Source organism: Chinchilla lanigera, unplaced genomic scaffold, assembly GCF_000276665.1.
Source record: "Chinchilla lanigera isolate Chin_1 unplaced genomic scaffold, ChiLan1.0 scaffold00084, whole genome shotgun sequence".
Taxonomy (NCBI): domain Eukaryota; kingdom Metazoa; phylum Chordata; class Mammalia; order Rodentia; family Chinchillidae; genus Chinchilla; species Chinchilla lanigera.
Window position 1 is genome coordinate 5596326 of NW_004955485.1, and position 24190 is coordinate 5620515.

Sequence of the window (24190 nt, forward strand, 5' to 3'; positions counted from 1 at the left end):
CTTCCACCCCCATCTCCACCTCCTCAGTCTTGACTATGAATATCTAGGCCAACACCAGCTAGTAAAGGGGATCAATAACTAGCCAGCTGTTTGCACAGCAGCCCTTCTATCAATGAGATGCTGCTCTGGATGAAGTTCTCTAATGGGGCCGCCTGGGTGGGATGATCCTCCCTCACACTGTGCTGCTATTGGGTTGCTAATCATTAGTGGAGAGCTCCGGGGTGATAATCAATTCCACAACTCATCTGTCCTCACGCACAGCCACACTGCCCAGGGAAAGGAAATGTTAGTTTTCCTGAGAAGGTTAAAAATACATAAAATATGCCCACATACAGAAGCAAAATGAACCCTACCTTGGGAGATGCTTTGGAAAATTTCTGAAACTCCTTTCTTAGGCCAATGTATGGAGAGCTTAGGTCACTGAAGGGGCATTCTCTTTTAGGAAAAGTATGACTCTGGATTTTGCCTTTCTAATTTTCTCCAGGCAGGGATACATCTTTCCTGGTTCAGCTGAGAATATCTGATGGGCACAATCTACAACCATGATTTTATGCAGTGGTTCCATGAAAGGCAATCTTAGAGAAGGGACAGCAAATGAGAAACTGGTTCTCAAAGTCCCCGTGGCTTCTTAACGTGAGTCCTGCCCACATCATCAGCTGCTCTACCACTCTCAGCAACCCAGTCTCTTAAGACGGCTCTTTAGTTTGTTAAATGAACCACAATCTCTGAAAATAGAGACTGCACAGGTATGGTTGGACTAAGTATCTGTAGGTTCCAATGGATGTATTCAACTGTGGATCCAAAGTGTAGACAGGCCTGTATCCGTACTAAATGTGCTCAACTTGACCTTCTTCTTGTCATTATTCCCTAACCAATACAGTACCACACCTATTCCCATAGTAGGGGAATAGCACAGTAGGTGTTAGAAGCATTGTAAGTATTACAATGTTGTAAGTGTTACAAGTATTATAAGTGTTTGTATTACAGTAGGTGTTGTAAGTAACCCAGAGGTGATCTATACTAAAGAATATGTGTAGATTATATGGAAATACTACACCACATTATATAAAGGACTTGAGCATCCCTAGATTCTGGCATTCGCAGGGTTCTTGACTGCACCCCCCTCCTGATACCAAGGAACCAGCACATCTCTGATCAGCTTCCTTCCAAGCCTTGCTTGCAGAGCTAACTCCTTATCCTTTTTATATCAGTTTAATATCATTTTCTTTAGGAAGGAATCCTCACTATCTACATTCCAGTAATTTTTTCCATTATGCCAAGGTGGTCCTTAACATTCCCTATATCTGTAGTAGTTTGTTTAGCATCTGTCTTCTCCACCAGACTACAAGCTTCAGGAAGGCAGTGATCAATTGTATCTTATGCACTTCTTCTTCCACAGAATTTAGTTCAGTGTCTGTCATACAGTACATCCTTAAATGGAAGAAAGAATAGATGAATGGATGTATAAAAGACTATATGAACACACAAACCAGTGAATGAATGCATACGCACACGAAAGGCTGAAAGAATGAAAATACCAAGGGATAGAAAACTACCCACTTTCTTACTCCCCGATTATCTCACCTCTACATACATTTAACCTCTCACAGCATATGTTTCTTACCATCTGCTCAGAGGCCCGCATCTTTGCCACCTTACACTTGATGTGTGTCCCACCCAGAGTCATTGCTTCTGTAGCCTCCTTAAGTGACACAGTTATATCCCGTCCTGTTCACACTGAGGTCATAAGATCTGTCTCCCCACAGCCGATGTTCATAGGAATGGAGTCCACACAGTAAGTTTTATAATGTTCCAACAGCACAGTTAGAATGCCACCGTATGATATAAATATTCCAGTAAATTACCCCACTTTAACTAGTTACAGTAGTAGAAAGGAGTAGAAATATAAACAGTGTGCTCATATTTACCCTTAAAATGTAGAGAGAAGCAAGAAAACCACAAGACTTCTCTGTGTGCTTTTATGTACACTCATAAAAGGAGCATCTGTGCTCCTGCCTGAACTTGGTCTTCTATTAGGTACCAGTGAAGCAGGGAGGGGAAGGGGATGAAAATAGATTAAGGTGTGCTATGTTTGCATCCCAGATCCCCTCAGTGAAGCTAATCATCATGTACTGCAAGCATGTGCTAATGAAAATGAAAATTAAACTAGTAAAACCTTTGCAAAGGGAGGGGCCTCAGAAGATTTTGAAGCCAATGCCCTGCTCACTACCACCTCTGGGAAAGGGCCCAAGGCCACGCGAGATATTTGAGCTTTAACTTCCAGTTAAAGGAACTTAAACTTCCAGTTATCTTCCAGGCCTGCTGGAAGGGGAACACAGAACCCAGGCTGAGCAACAAGAGTGGTAGCCAAGCCCCTGGGATGTAGGTCAGACCGAACATCAGCAGTCTCCCAGCTCTATTCAGGCCTCCCACCACACATCGAGGCAGACAACCCAGGGCTCGCTTTGTCAGGCAGGACTCAGGAGAGCAAGTGGTTCAAGCCAAGCAGTACCTTCGGCAAGGAGTACTTGGGCAGCTTTATCTGAGCAAAGGCCTCTCTCCGATAGGACACGTAGTAGCTGGCTCTTCCACCTGTTGTGACCTGGATCGTGGGGGGAAACACAAAGAAGTTAGATGGGACCACAGATGGTGGACAGGTTGTGAAGTACAAGCTCTCTACCGACAAGCACAACAGGTCTGTCGTTACCTTTCAGAGAATGCTCCTTTGCTGGCTTTGAGGCGCCAACCCCACAAAGCCCCGAGTTGCTTCGAATCCAGGGCGTTGACACAATTAAGGGGAAGGTGTGACACCCTTTCCACCAGCTGCCACTCTCTGTGTGAGCAGGAACTGACTGCATTTGGTCGCTTCTCTGCCCATATGCACACCTAATAGATGTTTCAAACAGCCCACAGGGAGGCCCCAGACATGGACTGCACCTCTGATCTGTTTGTTTTTTAACAGTTTATTAATCCATGGAAATCATGACACAATTCTCCAAGGTATTTTTTCTGCATCTAAATAATTGCTATTGCTCAAAAGTCTCATTATTGGGAAATTTAACTTCCCTTCCCATCTGAGTACATTTTTCTCTTCATATTTATGAAGCTATGTATTGAGCAGATATTTATCAATTCTTTCCATGTACAGGTTGCTTGAAGCAATCAAACACTAGAGAGAAGTCTCCAGAGTTGAAATTCACAAGTCCTGGGTTTGAGTCACAGCTCTGCTGTCTTCTGGCTGGGGGTGATCGGGGTGGTGTGACAGGGACAAACCCCATCTCAGCAAACAGTGGAGTATGCGTTATATGGCTTGGAAACTCCTCCAAGAAGCAGTTCCCCAGCCTGGCCCTGCTGCAGAGCCCTTGCTGAAGTGGCACAGCTCTGCAGATGGCTGCTCTCAGCCCAGTTATCCTAACTCAAGGGAAATTAGTGTTCACAGGAGAAGATGACATGGTCTGTTCAGAGAATATAGGGGGACAACAGTGGCCCCAAGCTGCCACGCTGACGAGGCCTTTACTCAGGCCCATGAACCAGCCTCACGGAGGTCCATGCCCATGCTGGCGACTGGCCAGGCTGCCCACTCAGCCCTGCACTGGCTCTGTCCACAGCAACAGCTGGGAGCAGAGTGGGTGCCACATCTCTACTAGAAACCACCCTTCGCTCCTCACCCCAAGAGCGAGCCTCTCCCATGCGTGTTGCCCCTTGCTTCTGCACAGATTGGAAGCCCACAGAGCAGGTGTCCCAAGCTGCCAGGTGCCACAGGCGCCAGAATCAGCACAAAGCAGAGCTTCAGACAAATTGTGGTGCGTGGGCTTAGACTGGGAAGCTTGGAAGAGAAAAGCCTCGTGTTCTCCTTGATGTTCAGCAGCATCCTAGGTCTCTATCTTCTAATTGCAGCCATTCTTGTATCATAACGCTGATTATTTCTATCTTGGTAAGACCCTGCCATGAATCGATATTGCCCTGTGCTGTCTTAGAGATGGACTTTGGTGTGTTAAGATCAATGGTTGCTAAGGAACCTTTTTTTTTTTTTCCTTTTTAAAATAAGCCACAAGTTTTAGCCTTAGATGAAAACATAATCTTTGGACCACCCTTAGTCATTGCATGATCCTATTTATTTATTTATTTGTTTGATTTGGTTTTATTTTTAAATATAAAATGAACACATGTAAATACACCTGTCAATCGAAGAACTAAATTAACAGTTTTAAAATTTAATGTAAATCAGAACCACTTTATTGACACTTGGACTGCTGGCTCCCAGATCTGGTTCAACAGAACTAGGTTAGAGTTTCATTTTCTCTTCTAAATTTCTGGGTGACATTGCTGCTGATCTGGAGACACCGCTTTGAACACCATAGAACTAGGCCTTCAGCAGCAATGTCTGTGTTCATCACGGTCATGATCCCTGCCTCCTCCACAAATGGAACTATTTCTCTGAAATCTGTATTTGCAATGATGATAAAGCTTTAAAAATATGGAGGTGAAATTCACATAACTAAACCTCACCATTAAATAATGTACAATTCAACAACCCTTAGTGTATTCACAATGTTGCCCAGTCATCCTCTGATTTGTTCAAAGGTGCTTTTATCACCTCCGAGGAAGAACCTATTCCCACCAATTTTTGATGCCCCAGAATATGTCCTCTGGTCACCTGTCATATGGTTAAAATCCAGCTCTCTACACAGAACACCCCGAGACCAGACATGCACTTTGGGAAGCAGACCAATGTTCTAGAAGACACGGGTCACCCTGAATGCTGAACAGGTAGAAATTTTCTCCAAACAGCTGCAGCTACATCCCAAAGGAATATGACTGTGGACACAGGCTGTTCACCAGAACCGGTGGGGCCCACTCAGGTTCCTGAGTCACTAAGGGCTAAAGGACAGCGGGGTGGTGTGTTGGCTAGAGTGACCTGCCCGCCAGCCTGCCTTGGGACTCTGCCAGACATGGCTATTCCTGCTCTGTGCAAACACATACTCTCTCTCACATAACCCATGGAAGTTCGTGATTCAGAAGTGAATACAGTGATTATGCCTCAGATGTGCTGAGGAAGGGTCTTAACTATGAAGTGGCCACATGAAGGACAGCAAGACCAGAGGCTCTCCAAGTGCTAACCGAGCTTCTCAAAGACATCTCCATGGCTCCTGCCACCCTTTCTTTGTCCCGTGCCCCTCTGCACCTGCTGCGATCCAGCTGGGGTTTTAACCCTTAGTGAGTCCCCTGAGTTCATGGAAGGGATTTCTAATGCCACCAGTTCATTGTCATTTCTCCTACCCATCAACCCCTGAACTATTTTTTTTAAAAAACTTATTATTATTTTTGAGACAGGGTGTTGCTGTGTACCCCAAGCTGGCCTTGAATTTGCACCCCTCCTGCCTCAGGCTCCGGGGCTGGGATTACAGGTGTGAGCCACCACACCTGGCTGACAATTACTCACGGGGCATACATAGTCTGTATACTCCAGTAACTATTCTCCATGTCTTACTACAATGCTATAGCCTCCTTAATTCCTAGATAACACCGGTTCTGTAGGTTGAATGTTTGTGTCCTCTCCAAAATTTACGTTGAAATCTAATTTTCAGTGCAATCACATTAAAAGGTGAGTCCCTTTCAAAGTAATGAGGCCTTGCGGGCTCCTCTCTCACAGAGGGATGAGTGCCTTAGATGCCTACAGGGATAACATAAGCCTTTTATCCTGTGTCCCTAAAGACAGGGCCCTCCCAGACATTGAGCCTGACTGTGCTTTCATCTTGGACTTCTCAGTCTCCTGTGAACTGTGAAATAAACTTGTTGTTTATAAAGTACTCAGTCTAAAGTATGCTGTTATAGCAGTAGAAATAGTCTGAGATAGACATCGATTCTGAGAGGTGAGGTGTTTAATATTTGGTGAAAAATACCAAAATACATGGCTTTGAAACTGTGGTACTGTTAATGTACAAAGGCCAAAGGCTGGAGTAGGTTTGGAACGAATGAGAGCAAAAGCCTGTACTGCCATGAACAGAGTAATAAAGGTGATTCAGGTGAAGGTTCAGGAGAGGGGATCCACGGAGAGGGCTTAGATCTGCTCATTACCTAAGTGGCCGTGATCAGAATGCTGGTGGAAATACGGACTGTGAAAACAGTGCAAATTAGATCTCAGGCAGAAGCAAAGAGCAAGGTATTGGGAGCCCTTGTTGTAAAGTGGCAAAGGATGTGGCTGAACTTCAGTGTCCTAATGCTTCCTAGAGAGCAGATCTTTTCACGCACTAGAATATTTAGCGGAAGAAACATCTAAACAAAGTGCTGAGGATGTGGCATGGCTTCCGTTGACTGCTTAGCAAAAACTGAGATGAGAAAAACAAGTCACAGGAAGTTTATAATAAAAAGAAAGCAGAACTTAAAAGCCTGGCCATTGCAGGAATAAAAAGGAGCATTTCGGAGAGGACATCACGGATGTGGGCAAGGAAACATTTTGTGAGATCAGTATGAAGAGAAGAAGTCAGACAGTCCTATTCAGACAGTGAAGGAATGACTGCGAAGCATTCAAGAGATCTTTGCTGCTACGACTGCCGTCACATACCTAGAGACAGAATGGTGTCCAGGGAGGGTGTGAGACCTCAGGGCTGGCCAGCTGGCACTGCCCTAAGTCTCTGCTTCCCAAACGCTGGTCAGCACTCCGTGCTGTGATGCCGGTGTGGCTCAGGCCACTGGTTTGGAAGGCACGGGAGCCAACCTTGACAGCAGGCACACGGCGCGAGCAATGCAAGCGCACAGAACACAGGGGATGTGCAGGCGTGGCCACTTCCACCTGGACTTCAGATGCTGCCCCGAAGAGCCCCAGGGCCAGGCAGAGAACGACTGCAGGTGTGGAGCAACAGCAGAGTTCACTAGAGCAATGCCCAGCAGAGCTGTGGGGTTGGAGCCACTCCCAAGATCCCAGAACTGTGGAGCCGTGGATGGGGCATTGTGGGCACTGAGTCCCAGCTGGTGAAAAGCGCTGTGTGGGCTGCACCTAGAAAAGCCACAGGTGGGGCCTTGGGGATGCTGGGGACTCAACTGTTGCCCCAGGGTATATAGGAGGTGGGACAAGGTATGACAGGTTATCTCAGGAGCTCCAAGGTTAACGTTGCTCACCTTGCTGGCCTTTGGGCTTCCTTGGGATCTGTTACTCCTTCCTTGTGTCTTCCTCTCCTCCAAGGGGAAAGTTGGTCCTATGGCTGGCCTAGCCCTGCAGTTCATATTTGCTTCCCTTGTTTGACTTCACAAGCTCATAATCTGAGGAGCACCATGCCCGAGGATGAGTAAGCCCACTGACGCCTGCCTGTTACCGACCCTCAGCCAGGGTCGGGGATGTCCCTCCCTCAGAGGCCAGTACAGAACAAAGGGTCAATACGTATTGACTACCTGAATAATGGATTGCTGAGATTAATCAGTTTAGCCCAGGAGACCTGGAGTCTGGCAGTTCTCCTCCACCTAGTTGCAGGACTAAGCCAAGGCTGTAAAGAAGCTCCAGTGCCCTCCTTCGGGGGCACAGTCTTCCAGCATTAGGGGGATACCCACCTGATGTATTTGCAGCCTTTCCACAATTATTTGTGTGGCTCTCTGGCGACCACACAAGGAAGGAATAAAGTTTAGTGACTATTAATCTATTTTGATGAACTTTTCTCGCCCTTATGAGCAAATCCACTGGCACTGTAAATCCCAGAGATTATTACCGCTTTTCCTTTCAGTGACACCTTTTATTTTACATTTGATGAATGCCATCCAATTATTTGCTCGGGGCCCATCCGTCATGCTAAACACAGAATTAGCTGGGTCTTTTCCTTACTAATGACCGGCTCGTTAATCTGATTTTCTGGATTTACATTTTACAGGTTTAATTGGGCTCCTGGCCAGTGGAAATGATTCCTTTGGACAAATGCATTGGCCATTAAACACATCTGTCTCTTCTGACTTGTTCCCGCTCTTGCTGTGACCAAGCCTAACCTGACATATCTTTTATTTTTTTTTTCCATCCTTCTATTTCTGGATGATGTTTTGCCCTGGAGAAGAGAGAGAAATATGCTCATAAAAAGGAAACCAAAAGCCTTTAGTCGTTTTCTATCTCCCTTTGGGGATTGGAAGTTGAGCCTATTTCTGCATTAGGTAGGGAAACACAGGTGAAGTCTTTAGCATTTAAAAGTGGACATAGGTAATCTGAGTAGAGGGATCCTCACTTACATTTTCAACTACCCATATGTTGAGTGCTTTGCTTTCATGCTATTATTTAATGCTCACAAAATAACTTACTCTCAATACTACTTTGTGATTAATGGCTAGCACTCTACAAGGTAGATTATTAATAGCAAGCAACATTTTTGGAGCAATGAATATTCCAGGCCCCGTTTCCCCGAACATTTCTGTTCAGGTGAAGAGACTGACTTGTAGAGGAGTTACACAACCTACTCAGAGACACACAGCAGATAAAGTGGTGGAGCAAGGATTCATCTGACTCTCAAAGTATATGGTGGTCCTTCAGGTCTGGAAGGTTTCTAAGCTTCTCTGTGGAGAGGAATGGATTCCATGTCACTCAACTCCCAGTTTCCCAGACAAGATGCCAGCAACAAGGGAGATTTTCAGCGTGAGGGTTTCGTCAGTTCTCAGCCCCCAGAAATCAATGCTCCATTGTGCAGCAGTGAACAGACCTGCTGTCGAAATCTGTAACTAGGAAGAGCTGAAATGGACACAAATTTACTAACCCAGGAGCTGCTGCCTTCTTAAGATATGACATTCAGAAGCGTTTCCAGTTAGAGCACCAACTGGGTCCAGTAGGATGGGCAAAATCTGTCTAAGCCAAGAAAAATCCCCCCTTTCACAGGAACACCTTAGCTACCTCTCACACAGCTCTGCCTCGCTCCCTGCTCCTTACAGAAGCAAGAGGAACAGCCGAGCTGTTAGGACGCGCAATTAACTTTTCCAATTTCTTTGCTCATTAATTCCATTCAGATTATTTAAAATAAATCTTGGTGTTGTTAGGACTCTCTCTCCCTCTCCACCTACATAATTCTTTCAAAGCTCACATTTCTCTTCTAAGAACAAAGAAACGGGTTTCTCATTACTGGTCCATAAGCATCACCAAGCTTGCGCGCCTGTGGTTCAAGTTACCGGAGGAGGCCCAAGCAAGGGGACCACTGAGCCCAGGAGTTCAAGGGCGGCCCGGTCAGCATGGAGACACACTGTCTCAAAAAATAAACAAACAAAAATTAATTGACAAAGAGCCGTAGGTCTCCTAAGGAAGGAGGCTGCTGCAGTTGCCGTAGGCATCAGGCTGGCCCTGAGGCCTCTGTGTGGAAGAGTAGTTTGCGTCTGTCAGCTAGAGCCCATTTCCTAAAGCAGCTTGGCCAACCTGCAGTTCTATGCACCTGAATCAAAACTGTGGGGCGGCATTTGAGTAACACAGCATCCTGTCAGCAAGCCATCTCCTCTGCTAGACTTTGGATTCAGTGTTTGTCTGCCTGACATTTGCTCACTTTCTGTCCTGCAGGCACTGTGATATTAATGTAATATGCAGTTTCATCTCCTCATGTCTAGAAAGAGTGATTCTATTGCTTAATGAGTGTACACAGTGCGAGGCTGGACTCCTCTGGAATAGATTTGGGTGTAAAATCTTGTATCGGTCCCCAAACCCAACAGCCCCAAAATAGCTTCACCAAAAATAGATTTGGGGATGACAGAGATGGCACTGAAGCCAGTAGTGCTTCCTCTCCCTGTCTTGGGGCTGAAGGAGAGGAGTTATCAACTTAATTAGGCAGTGAAGTCATTGGCCAAATAATACTGATGATGAAGCAATGGCCATCTTCACTAGCCTAACCACAGGACTTCCGGTAGCCTTTGGTCTTCCCTGGCTATTAGAAATGTCACTGTCAAAAAGGCAGAGAATCAGGGAAAGTGGTGAGTTAGAGAATCATGTAACTAAAAGTCTGTGTCTAGACCACCCCCACAGCTAGAAAATCTAGTGCAGCTGACTCCCTGACCATATTCCTTTAAACGCAGTGAAAAAACTTGGTAAGTTTCCAATTGCGTAAATGTTTTCAAAGTGGACACATCTCTGATTTTTAAGCATTGGAGCACATTAGTTGGGATATAAGAACTATATTTGATCTGCCTTCTACCACTTGTTGGCTTGGTGATTTTGGACAAGTACTTTGAGCTTTCTAATTTCCTCTTACGAAAAATAGAGATATGAGCAATGAGCAAATGAGCAATAGGACTCAATATACAACCAAGCTACTAGCAAATGAGCAATAGGACTCAATACAACCAAGCTACTAGCAAATGAGCAATAGGACTCAATACAACCAAGCATTGAAAGAGTTTCAGCTCCACAACAGACACATAGTAGGTTACTCAGAGCACATTACCTGCCCCTGAGGAACTGCAGGAAATGACGCCTGTACCCAGCCACATGTTGGAAGCCTTAGATGGCCTGACCACAGTGGCAGTTTACATAAACTACCTGGAGTAGGAGGAGGGGTGCTGGGCAGCCAGCCAGGATGCCACCGGTCACTACTGACCAGGAAGAGAACGCTGAAATTCCTCTCCACACCTTCAGAGTGCGACTTCCTGGAAGGCACTACACATGCAGAATGCAAAGCCTGAGTGTTTTGTGCCAGAGATGTAGCGAGCCTGATATCCATGGTTTGGTTTTCACGACTCAGAGGTAAAAGAAGTTCTGGGGTTGCCTGCCTGACTACTCAAAATGGAAGTTCCTTGCTATCTCTCCCTGGATTATTTTTTAAAATATTTTGTTTTACATAGATCAAAAGCCAGAGACAATTGTAGAAGTGAAAACTACCAGGCACTTTTTCGATTTTTATCCTGGAGTCCAACATTTGGTAGCACTCGAACACTCCCGAATAACATAGTAACACCTAAAACCCAGACAGTCTATTTTCAGCGAGACAGGGAACACTAGCCATAAGACCCCGAATAGCGTGGTTGAAAGTTACTACCACAGCACCTCCTTTCTGCTCTCAAAAACACTTGCGTTCCTGTTGGGCTGTGGGCACAGGTGGTCGTGCAAAGGATAGAACCGAATGGGGGTTAGATTTACATTACAAAGGGTCCAGCTTACGTGTCACCATCTATATGCTACATACTTCCTCGGTGCTTGTGTAAGTGTTCTCCTGAACTTGACAGAAAACATAGCTTATTTGCATTTTTATGAGCGGGCATTATGAGGTCAGTCACTTGAATAGAACTTCCCAAGCTAGACACTAGCTTCTGTTGCTGTTTCCTTATCCAAAAACTTTAGAAACTAAAAACAAAATGGTGAAACAAGACAAGAAAAATGGGTAGAAATTTCTGGCATCTGTAAATACCTGTGGCTTTACTTTCAGCTGAGTCACTGATTTATCATGCAGCATTGTGCTTGCTCACTAATCTCTTGGTGCTTAGAAGTCATTTTTCTATAAAGATATGGAACCAATACTTACCCTTTCTCACTGTGTTTTGTGAATAAATGTGATAATGATACTGCTCCATGTAACTGTAAAGTGTTCTAAAACTAGAATGATTAGGATGTTATGATAACCCCGTATCGTGCAGTGTTTCCCCTGCAGATCCAGCTGATGATCCAGACATGCACAGGTGACTGTGTGAGGCACTGGAATTTTCCAGGTAGGCAAATGCACAGAATGAAGGGCCCAGGGCACAGGGAATGTAAGAAAGAGAAGCAGGGGATGGATGGGCATGGAACAAGACAGAAGTGTCTTCAGCCACCTGGGATGAACAGCAGGTGTGTAGAGATGCTCAGAGAATAATTAATGGTATTGATGTTTTCAAGATATGTTAAATATCCTGAAAGGGCCAGGCAAGTAAAATCACTAATTTTCCACAGAAGAAAGGATGCTTTTTTGTGACACGGGATTTCCAGATGGCTTGGAAGCACATGCGGACTGCAGGATATGACAGCAAAACTTTGCCACCATGGGATCTGAAGGCCCCATGAGTGTGTCTCAGAACAGAAGTAGTTGGATTTAAACCATCTGTCAAGCAGTTTCTCAGACAACACTGTCACGTCCCCAGGAGAGGCATGAGTACTAGTGAAATGCCAACTGCTGCGTCTTGGTGCTTCCCTGCTGTCCCTGCTGTGTCAGGATCCTCTCTCCAGCAGCACAAGTGTCACTGCCGGATGCACCTCACTGTCTGCCCACACACAGTGCCCCCGCGGAGCAGGCAGCAGGCAGTCTGTTTTACTGGTGAGCTGCTGACACGCAAAGGCTCTCGGCTGCAAATGGCAGAGCCCAGGCTTAAACGTGGTTTTCTAACCCTAAACCAAGTCCGCTACACTGTGCAGCCCTACGTGAATCAACGTGTCTACTCCAGAGCCTTTGCAGAACATGCCCAGTTTAGGACAAGTTCTCTGTACCCAGACCAAGCATCAACGAGAGCCATGATGACTTGCATTAAGAGCTACATCTCCGTGCTTGGATGAGGTTCAGTGGCACAGCACCTGCCTGACCAGCATTAGGCCCTGGATTGACTCTCCAGCACTGGAAAGGAGGAAAAAGAACTTAGCTTACCTCTTTCTTTAGGTCTTCTCCCAGCCCAGTTACCCAATAGGATTTATCTCTCTTTCATTTGATTTCCTTTTCATCCTGTTATTCACTTGCTAGCTTCTGGTTTGAATTACAGGAAATGGGTGGATCTTGGCTCTGTTGCTGGACTGTAATGACTTTGAGGACAGATAATAAGTTTTGTTCCTATTCAGTCCTCTTAGTATCCAGCACCCATGTTACAGCAAGTAGTATCTGCACAGTACCCTATGCTAGTAGCTTATTTTTGAAATTGTATACACCTCATTTGACCTGAGCACACAGGCCAGCTTATTTTAGAATCAAAGGGCCTTAGACTCCCATAGGTTACAAGGTGGGGCCCAAAGCCAATCTCACAACTTCTGACTTGTAACCCTAGGTTCCTGCCACTTTTCTAGTCTTCTAAAATCTGTGTTTCACCAGAATCAGAATCAGAAAACCTCAACAGGAAGATGACCACATGGATTTTTGTAAGTGGGTAGTCATTTTACATCAAGTATTCCTTTGAGCAGTTAACAACACTGCAACAGGGAAAACCAAGGACTGTAAGGAAGTTTGCTTTCATGTGGGAAACATGGAAGAGGATGACAAGATGTTCTTGCCCGCCTAGAGTCTTGCCCACATTATTAATGAAAGGTCTGGACAAATCTGTATCATTCCTTCGACATCCATTATAATGAAACCTCTCATTGTGGGTGCCAGCTCCAGTTCCAGTAGAAGTTACATTCTCAGTTGTCAAGTACTCCTTCAGCACTTTATACCCAGGCTATGCCAGGCACTGTGGGCCTCATGGGGCTGTCACCTCAAGGTGTTCATCATCTGGCAGAAAGCAAACCTAATATATAAGATCTACAATGACAATATAAGACCAGTGATAACCTGGAAGAATCAAGGTGCAACGGAGACTTCCTCAGAACTTCCTTAGTTTACTCAACTTATCCTCATGCTTCTTCTACAGTTACAATAAAATCAGGATGGACTCTGCAAAGTCCATGCCCATCCTATTTGCCCTTGTAGATGAGACAAGCAGGAAGAAGAAGGTTGAGCTGGAATTTAAACTCACTTTTGTCTGACTGCAGGGACTTGGCATAACCTGTCTTCTACCATCTTCCACAGTGAGACTGGCATACACACATACACAGTCAGATGGAATATACAAACGCGGTGACTTACACTCCCACTGCCTGGGGAGGAGGGTGATCCCTCCACACTGAAGGGCATCTGCTTGCTGAATGAGATGATGGATTTGAGGGTGGGGGACTGCAGGAACCAGACAGACCAAGCTGTTCCATATAACAAGGGGGGAGATGGGGAGAAAAGGTAGGTGTAAGGATCTTGCCTGGATCTTGGAGAAAGGAAAAGATCACCAGCAAAGCCAGAGAGCATGTGGGAAGGGAGAACTGAGAAGGTGAGTCACAAGTTGTTGGTTTGAGAAGAGGAGGTTTTGGATTTGGAAAAAAATGTGTGTGTGTGTGTGTGTGTGTGTGTGTGTGTGTAGCTTTTATTAAATCTTTTTGTTATGCAATGCATGGCATAAACACTTTGCTTCATTTCTATTTAACATCTTTAACAAAAAGTCTATACTGCACTGTTTAATAATCTTATTACAGTTTTATGTATTGGTTTATTTGTTTACCACACAAAAATGGATTTTTATCATAAATAAAGCTCTGCTTCAAAAAAAAGGTACCAAAGAGTTACAGCTGGGTTGCTGGGAATGCTGCCTGTGTGCAGCTTTTAGCTTATTTATTTGGGTTCTTTGTTGTGAAAATTAATAAGCAGTCTTGGAAGTAAGCCTACAATGGATTTCAAATATCTTCTGTCCCCGTTGGCTATAATGTGTCCTTGGGAAAACATTTACGCACTTGGGACTTCGGCTTCATCTTGGACAGCTACACACTCATAGCATGAAGCTCAACACGCAGCTTTACAGAGGAGGGACACAGAATGTCGTGCGCCAGGAGTTCCTCACTCTTCTGTATCCTGGGTCTCGGTTTCCTCCAGAAGAAGGTCTTCTTTAGCTGCAGTAATCGTAACACTGTACGCTGCCAGGTTCTTTTGTCACCAATCATCAACGGCCATGTTTCAAACGCCTACCCTATTAAAGCCGTGTGTGTTCACTTACTTCCCTTACACAAATCCTGACTCAGTTTGCTCAGGCAAAGAACACACAGAATGTGCAGGCTCTTTCTCTTTGAAGGAACGGAACCAAGCAGAGACTGAGAAGCAAGGTTCTGGGTCAAACTGCCTGGGTCAAGCTCTCCACTCAATGGAGTAGGCTGTGGACCTTAGGAAATGGCTTACGCTCCCTGTGCCCATCTGTGATTGAGGTAAGAGTACAGCTGAATCCACAGGGGGCCAGTCCACTCACATAAGCCTAGCCTGTGCTCTGAGCTCAATAAGTGCTCGTTGTAACTATGATAGGTAATGCATTCTCTGAGATCTACCGATTCGTCAGTAACAAAGAACGTCAGCCAGGACCTAAAGACCATGTGACGAAGATGAGGAGCATTCTGTAGAAGTAAAATGCTGAGAACTATGTAAAAGAATCATGGCCAATCAAGTTCACAAGGATGCTTCAGAAGGAGTAACTCAGACAATTCAGTGCAGGTAAAAAAACTCATCACTTCCGCCTCTTCCACCATCACCTAATAAGCAAATCCAGAGCACAGTGCAATAAGTGCAATCATAAGAACACCCCCGTTTATTTGTCCATGCTGTGACCCCAGGCAGGCAGGAAAGTGGCAACACCGAAGGCCTTAGCCAGGACAGCTCTGCTCTCATTGCCTCCCATGGAAGGACTGAGAGCTATCGCAAGGTGTGTGCCCCTTCCAAGAACATGTTTTACATAAGAATGTGGACGGAATCATGCCTGCGTCTCCAGGGACAACCAGGCTGGAAGGAAAGGTGAAAGCAACTCCCTTCATATTCCCATGAAACACAAGCTGGATGAGAAGCAAAAGTAGGAGGAGGCCAGAATGGGGATTAAAGAATCAGACACTTGGAAGCCCAGGAAGCACAGAGAGGGAAAAGCCAACCATGTTTGTTTGTTTGTTTGCTGTAATGGCTATTTTATTTGCAGTTCCCTGTCAAGTAGCCGCTGGTATAGTAAGGTTGAAACAGTACAGGAAAGAAGAAGTGGCAGGGAAAAGGGAGGGAGAGAGTCAGGTGTGCAAGTAGGAAATGAATCCTCATGCCTCACTCGGTCCCACTGTTGTGTGCTGGGCCCTGCCACTGGGCCGGCAGTGTGTGCCTGGGCTCTGGTTTCTGTTTACAGAAGTCCCCAGTCTGCAAGCACCCCTCCCCCTGGGATAATCGAGCCCATCCTTTAAACATCTTCATCCTATTACTTTCATAATCAGCTTCTAATGCTCTGTTCAATAGATGTGGGGCTGACCAGACCGAGCCCTTCAACAGCTGCGCAGGACGTGGAGCTATTCTCTGTGCCATTGATCACAAAGGCAGAAATCAATCCTAGCTAAGGAGAAAGAAGTTAAAAATAAATTGCAGGGATTGATTTCTGTTCAGACCTTCTGACTCTCAATTGAGGAAGGAGGATGGAAGAGCAGGTGTGTGTCCACCAGTCTCATAATCACTTCCAACGCTGCAGCTTCAGAGGCAAAATCTGGGCATATTTGATACACAGCACACATTATACTAATATTTGCTTTCTAGTAACCATCAGAGAAGAGAATTCCTCTAAATTGTAAACTCTCATTAAAAGAGAAGTGGGGTTTGTCTAGTTTGCTACAAAATTTCCAAAGCATGGACCTGTGCTTTGTAGGTAGTAATAACTCCAGAAATAGTTGTTGAGGGACTTGCGGAATAAATGAATAAATTCCTGTTATTGTCTCTCACCATTATATATATTTGCTCACAGATTTATCACAGTAATGGTATTAGTCTTATTTATTGCTTTGCTTACATATTAGCTCTCTCTCTCTCCCCAGACTATAAACTCTTTTACAACAGGAACTATGTTTTTCTTATTTGAATATTTACTTCTTATATATGTACAATCTCCAGGGATCATAACCTTCTTATTTACTTTTTTGCTTTTTTATTTCTTATTTACTGCATTATCTCGGTATTACATACCCAGAAGATGTATGTGGAATGAGGAGGGAAGGAAAGATTCAGCAATTCTCCCAAGGACTTGGTTACATCCTACATATCTTTATATTAAAATGCACTATTCTGACATTAAAGAAATGAGCTGTGCTGATGCTTCAGAGCTTCAGAGGCCCAGTCTCCTTTCCCTTCCAGCTAATGGAGGGGCCTGTAGCGTGAGTCAGCCGGTGGAACTGGAGGGTGTGCTGCCATCTGAGTGGCGTTCTCTGTTGTTCTCTAGAGGTGCTGTTTGCTGTCCACACAAGGACAGAGAAGAGGCTGGCTGGGTGGTAAATCATTCATCCCCACACCTTCAAAACAAGCTCCAACCCACCTGTGAGGCTTCTGTCCCACAATTCCTGAAGCCATTCTGTCTGAGAGAAGCTTGCTGTCAGGACCACCGCAGAAGATGGGGAGCCATTTTTCAGTGTGACCCTCTCACTTGAAAGAGAGGAAGCTGAGCTCCGGAGAGGAACAGTGAGGACCCAGCATCACAGAGGGAGTCACTGATGAGGCTGGAGCTAAGCGCGGGAATACCGCCCTCACCTCACATACTCGGGAGGCACAATGTCTCTCGCCTCTGAGGGGCCTCTTCCTGCAAGCACAGGCTTCTTTGCAAACTGGACCCTCCAGTAAGTCCTGTTGGGAAAACTGGCTCAAGCCCTGCTTCTCCCAGAAATCTTCCCTGGGCATGTCACACCCCATGAGCTTCCCTCAGTCCAGGAAGCAGTCCGTTCTACAGAGACTGGAGCTTAGGGGAACATTAGGGCATTACTACTCATGGAGAATGTCAGACCAAATAGTGCAACTCTCCACCAAGACTGCACAGAAAATGACACCCACTTTGTTAGCCCCATGTACCACCACCGGGTCTTCTTTAGAACAAAAACATGCTCAATAAATGACTATAAAATGAATGAGTAAATGAGTGAATCACTACTTCTGAACCTATCTCCACTTTCGGTGTACAAAAGATCTACAGTTAAATCAAGTTGATTGATGAATCCACAGTTCTGCCACTATAAAATGTCAAGAAGTTCTTATTCTGGTGGACCATGAGGGGCTTCAAAGTCATATTCTCAAAAGCTGCTTGCAGAAATTCAAAATGTTTGTTTACGCCATTAACTAGTAATGGAGTTAAAGGCAGAGCTATTAAAATTTTTAGAAGCTGAAACTCTGAAATTAATAGACATATATATTCTAGTTAGAACGGTAATGGGAAGAGAACTGGACTTAATAGTCTACTTTTCAGTCAACAACCCAGCTGCTTTCATTATCAGGGCTGGTGTTTTATGGCAATATAATTATCTTTAATGGAGAAGGCTCCAGTAAGGGAGTTCTCCTGGGAGCTGGGCTCAGAACAGTGGATGTCGTGGACTTTCAGGGACTTAGCAGGGAAGGGGAAGGGACACTCAGCCAGGTCATGACTTCACAGGTCATCTGACTCTCACAGGGTCCTGGAAACCAGCCCCCACCCTGGCCCAGATTCACCTTGGAAGCTGGACGTAGTGTGGCAGGAAGTACAAGGCAGTGGAGAAGGTTAGGAGAACGTGGACAAAGGAGGGTGCTTCAGGGGCTCCCCAGGGGTGCACGTCTGAGGAAACCCTCAAGTGTATCTGAGGGACAGCTGTCAGAGGCATGGCCATGATTCACTGCACTGAATCCCATTAAGCCTTCCTTCGGTTAACGGTGCAGAAAGTTTCTGATATGCAACAAAAGTGAAAGAGCTCTGGATAAAGAGTACACTTGTCAGGGAGTGGATGAGGCCTTCCTGGCCCTGGTATCTGCAAGGGTGGGCAGCACGCAGCGAGTTTGCTTTTATAGTCATCCAGAAAAGTCTCTGGGAACACCAGCTATCCTGTGCCCATGTGAAAAAAGTGAAATGAGAAATAAATCATTGTCCTCTTTTGTCATTCTTTAGGAATCCAGACAGCCCTGAGGTGATACCCTTGACCTTGACATTTCCTGAGCTAGAAGACAAAAGACAAAGGGGACTCTAAATTTCACTGAAATTCTGTTTCTCCATGGAAAAATAAAGACGGTGACATCTAACATGGGAAGATCTTATGAAGATTAAATTCTGTTAGACAAACTAAAATACACACATGTCAGACATAAATTTGACACTAAATAAATGTGAGGTCCTCTCCGCACTATGACAGCAGTTCTGTTGTTCTGCAGGAGACCGGGTAAAATTGGCGATGTGGTCAGTTTGAAAGAACATTCTGAAGAATCACTACTGTGGAAATAGAAAACTGTAGATTTCCAAACAGTAGAAGAGATTGTGAGTTGTGCAGCTGATCTCATGCCTTTGAGATGATGACAAAAACTGGTGTGGCCCATTAGACAGCACCTCTGCTTCGTGATCAGGATTCACACGCTGCCTCTAACAATGTTACCCCACGATAAACACCATGACTCCTGAAAAATGCACTGCACAGCATAATCAAGCTACCTCTTTCTCGTGCGTGTGCAGACACTACTAACAGTGGCGGTTTCCCTAGTGAGACACAGTAACGCAGGCTTCTATGTAGCTACTGCTAATCACATAAAAAGCAAACAATTTCATACCTGTGAGCATGAGATAGCCCATCAGTGTACTACTAGAAAGGCAAGAACTTTTTAACACATGGTGAATCACAGCACCATTCTCTGAAATTAAAAGAAAACATTCCTTGCCATGTTTGCCTGGGAAGCACAGGTATTATAATTTTCATGGAACCTTGTTAGATCTGCTGAGAAGAAATAAGTCTTAATAATGTATTAGAGACACACACGTTAAAGCTCTGACTAGAGTGAGGAGATTACCCTTCCCTAGGGCCTCTCTGTCAGCATTATGCAGAGGGGAGCAGGAAGACAGAGGAGCGGTATCAGCAGGGGGATGGTAACAGACGCTGGAAGAGTGGGCGAAGTGGGATTGCTTGGGTAGGAAACGGACAGTGAAAAGTACAGAAGAAGGGCACTAGGAAAACCCCCACATGAATATGGGCAGCGGAAGAAGCACCTGGGAAGCAAAGGTCAGTCCTGGAGAGGCAGGAAGAAAACCGGGGCTGTTCAAGGCCAAGGCAGCAATGGGAGCAGAGTGCTCCAGGACAGAAGCGCAAGAGAAGAGTTCCGAGGGCTGCAGACAGGTCAGCTAAGCTAATTATACAGAGGCGTCGTCTGGATAGAAGTCAAGATACCTTCGATGCACTTGGCAAAAGCAATTTCAGTGGAGTGGCGGAGGCAGGAGTCAGTCTCCGGTGGGCTGCAGGGAGAGGGCAGTGGGAAAATCGGGCAATGAATGCGGACAGTGCTCAAGAAAGCGGGTTGTGTATGAAACAGGACATTCAGGCAGCCAGGTGGGGTTCTCTGACAGTTTTGTTCTACTTTTTCTGCCTGGTCATTTAAGCATGAGGGAAAGATGTTCTAAATACTTAAATATTGATGAAAGTCCAAAATGGAGCCGTGTAGGGGAAAAGATGATCACCGATAAGCCAGGTCCTTGAGAAGGCAGGAATGAGACGAGTGTTTGGATTCAGAAGCCGATGCTTTCTACTTTTCTTGCAGAGTTCCCTCTACCCATTATCCTTGTCACAGAGTAGGGACTCTGTTTTTTTCAGGATTATCCTGAGTTAGGCTCCATTCAAAAGTGGAACCTCAAGCAGGACATTTGTACAAGTAGTTTTTGTTTTATGACCTGTGCCAGGAGTCAGGGCAGTAGGAATTGGGACACATGATAGAAAGCCAGCCCAGGGGACACTGCTGAATGAGCTCTCCTTGTGAGCAATTGTGGCTCAGTCTCGCTGGGAATCCCACGAATGAGGCTCAGAATCATCCAGCCGACAGAGGAAGAGGACAACATATCTACCACTTAAGGATTCTCATTGGTCAAGTTGTCCCAGAGGCTCTTGACAAGGTTTCTCTAAAAGGTTTCTGTTGCACTTGAATGACTAAGGGTTCACATGTCACGATTTCAGTGGAAGACAAACTGGCCCCGGGACAACAGGCAAGAGATCCACAGCATGGCTGAGGCCAGGTGATGGCAGGGGGCCTCTGTGACATGTGGAGACAGGCTAGAAGGGTGTGAGATGGAGCCTGTGAGATACACAACACAAAGGCCACACTGGGTATCTTCCCACCACAATCCACTCCCTAACTTGTATTTATTTCAAATACTAACAGCAACTTTAAATCAAGCCATGGAAACCATCACATGTCTGGAAGACAGCATCCCCACGATCAGCTATCTGAAGAGCCTCCATTTGTGCTGGCTGTTGGAAATGCTGTTCATTAAGATTCTGAAAGTGTTTTAAGAATATACACCTGAAGATGTCTTTATTGGATTTCTTTTGAAGTTTGTCTCTGTAACTCCTCCATTTTCCTTTAAGCTTCTGTCTTGTAATTGTGTCCCTAATGATGAAACTGCTATTTATTTAACATTCAAAATCTTTCCCATTAAGACCAAATTAACATCATTTAAAACATCACCAAATAGTTTCTCTTTGAATAATTACACTCTATTAATTTCTCCCTCAGGGTTTTTTTTTGCTTTTAGAAAGATAACAATTTATTAGGCACATAGTAGCCACAGCTCAGAGGCTTCCTCCACCTTGCACGATGGCGCATGAAACAGGATCTTAAAATGAAGCATCAAAGCCCTAGTGAGCTGGGGACCAAGATGCTACAAGCCCTGAAAGATGATTATGCTCCAGAACATCAACACCCCATGAAGATCTTCAGAAGCTGAGTTCTATGGTAGCCAGTACTGTGGGTGCCGTGTGGGAAGGTTTCAGGCACATATGTTGATCCATGAACTGAAGCCATGAATACTTAGAAACGAATTCAGAGAAGAGATTTAGTAATCTTTTATGTGATAGACTTATAAAAACCCTTAAAAGAGGATTGCGTACATAAAATAATAAGGCTGATTTTTGCATGTGGATTAGTCCCCTGATTCTTGCATTTTGTGGGGCTTTTGTACTTTTTAAAGCATTTCAAAGCCATTATTATCTCCCTTGATCCTCACAGCAACCTTCCAGTTTGCACAGGGCGAGTAGCATGATTCCCTTCTACAGAGATGAGGAAATTAATGCTCTGAGTGTCCAAGCGACATGTCCAGTGTTCCTGGGCTGGTAAGTGGCAGATCCCTGACCACAGCCCAGGGCTTAAACTCAGGGCTTGTTCCCCACACCAGTCCACCAGCTACTGGAATCATAAACTGCCTGAGAGCAGGGCAACACCTGCCCCTGCCATGCCTCTCTGCACCCGACACAGGTCGAAGGCCTCAAGAGACACCTGTTAACGGGCCCCTCACAGCCTTTAATTGCTGGTACTCCTGGAGCACCTCCCAACACTTATAACAGTACTTTCTTTTCTACGTTAATACACAGAACTCTTAAAAATTAACAGCAACCTGTATGGGTTAGCTTCACTGTAGTGAATCACCCTAGAACCTGTACGTGCAACTGTTCGCTTTCCAGCACTCCTTCCCTCTTGGTTCCATCCGGAAAACCTCACTGGGAGCTGAAAGGAGCGCTGAGTACTACTACACAGACCGACACAGTGCCCCCTGGCGGGCTGGTATTTTACCAAGGCTTACCAGGGTTCAGGGAGTGACTGTCTGCGGGGCTTAGGTGAGAGGCGGTGGATGCTACAGGTCGGGGAGCCCCTCTCTCCTGTCTTGAATCCGTAAAAACCCTTGTAGGCTCAGGGTCCAGGTGTGTTTGCAGGGCCCCTGTGCTTTCCTTGTGTTCAGCTCACACAGCCCATTTCTGCCTCCGCAGTGCCATCTCCCAGGCAATCTAAGGCTGGGGTGGAAGAGCGAGGGGACATGCTGCCCTGTGCTAAGGAGCAAAGGCACGCGGGCTCCGGTGGACAACGCTTCCGCAGTGTCAGGGCGACCTTCCCTTCTCCCAGCTTCCATTCTCTCTGCCTTTCGAGTATTTTATCTGTATCTTAATTACGCATCTGGGGTTTTTTCTCTCTATGTTAGATACTGGCGATAAGCTGGCATTAAACCCTTTGTTAACGAATAGAGTTGCGCGCAGCAAGGCAGTTTATTCCGTGAGGGAGTTCATCTTTTTCACAAGCAAGGTTACCTCTTGCGCCCAGGTGAGAGGACAGCACCGGTTGCAATCATTTACCGCAGGCCTGCAAGGCCCCTGGGAGGGCTGACTCAGCCCTGTTTATGCCGCTTCACTGCACCCCCTAGAGGCCAGAGTGTGTGACTCCCATCACTCGGGGAATTTTCCCATGCCTACTGCAGGACTGCCTGACCTCTCGAAAGCATGCATGTGCGAACACCGCATTGTTTCACTAGTGTAAAACCTGAACGAGTTAATAAAAACTCGGAGGTATGATAGACATTGTAAAATGATAGGAAAACGCTCAAGGGTAAAGGGCAACTGGGATGTGGGAAAAGAGAAGGGAAAGAAGGAGAAATTCTGTATGTATGTATATACAGGATAGTTAACATAGGTGTTCTACTGTCTTCTATTTCTTTGCTGAAAGAAACTGTCAGTGAGTCCTTGATTGATCAATATTGCATGTCTCTCTCTGTTTTCATGAGAAACCACTTTGAAGATATCAGTATGTAATACAGCAAGCATTGTTAATTTCCTACCAGTTTGTTTGTAACTCTGTATTGTCTGTACTGTTCTTCTGCTATTTTGTAAAAGGTTGTCTGTCTGTTAACGTTTTTCTCCTTTCATTTTTAAAATTAAAAAAAAAAAGAAAAAAGAAAAATCACTTAGAAACGCTACTCCACACAACCAAATACAGGATCTTCAACCATCTTGACTCAGAATGCAGAAATCAACTTGAGGCTCTCAAATCCCTGCTCTACAGAGGAAAGCCTATTTCTCTTTTAGCCATGTGGAACGGGGGCATTTCCGGCAGACTCTTCCCCATTAAAACAAGGCTCTTCTGGGAAAGATTAGCTCCTTCTGATTTCACTGTGAAACCCCAGGCCCCCTGCACAGAAACCCCATTGCCAGATTAACACATTTCACAGCTTTCCAGGAGTCCTCAGCTCAGCTTACTCAACAGAGAGCAGATCCGAGGTGCCCTCAGGCAAAACCATCCAGATGGCTACCTGCACCTCTCCATCAGTAAATGGAAGGTGAGGGTGAATCTCTAAATTGCAGGAGCTGTGTAATTTACAGACCCTTCTGAAACACACAAGGTAAAAAAAGATTAAAATAATATACCCAGAGAAAGGAAATTATAGTAGGTCATGGGAGTTTTTCTTCACAGCAGCAAGTGAGAGAGGGTATAAATTTTGTGTAAAAACATTATTATAGGGAACTGTTTAATTAATTTGATTAGAAAATTTCATTATAGAGAGATATTTATCTGGGACTTTGAAATATATATACAGCATTTATTTCTATGCAGAGAAAAGATACGGTAGTGGATTTCATCTGAATTCCTAGCAGTTCTTTGTCTGTACATGAAAAAGCTTGACTTTTGACCCGGGTAGTGAATTATACCACAAAATCAGTGGTTTTCAAACATTTGTTAGCATGAGAATCCTCTTG

At 45.2% G+C, this 24190-nt stretch overlaps 1 protein-coding gene across 1 annotated transcript in view; it reads right to left on the bottom strand.

Moving 5' to 3' along the window:
• Sorcs3 (sortilin-related VPS10 domain containing receptor 3) overlaps positions 1-24190 on the bottom strand; it is a gene marked incomplete at its 5' end in the record, with an annotated part of 574832 nt that overhangs the window by 122245 nt on the left and 428397 nt on the right. The window contains one exon of the mRNA XM_005403919.1: positions 2513-2602. Coding sequence (XP_005403976.1) covers positions 2513-2602 — 90 coding nt within the window. The remainder of the gene's footprint in view (positions 1-2512; positions 2603-24190) is intronic.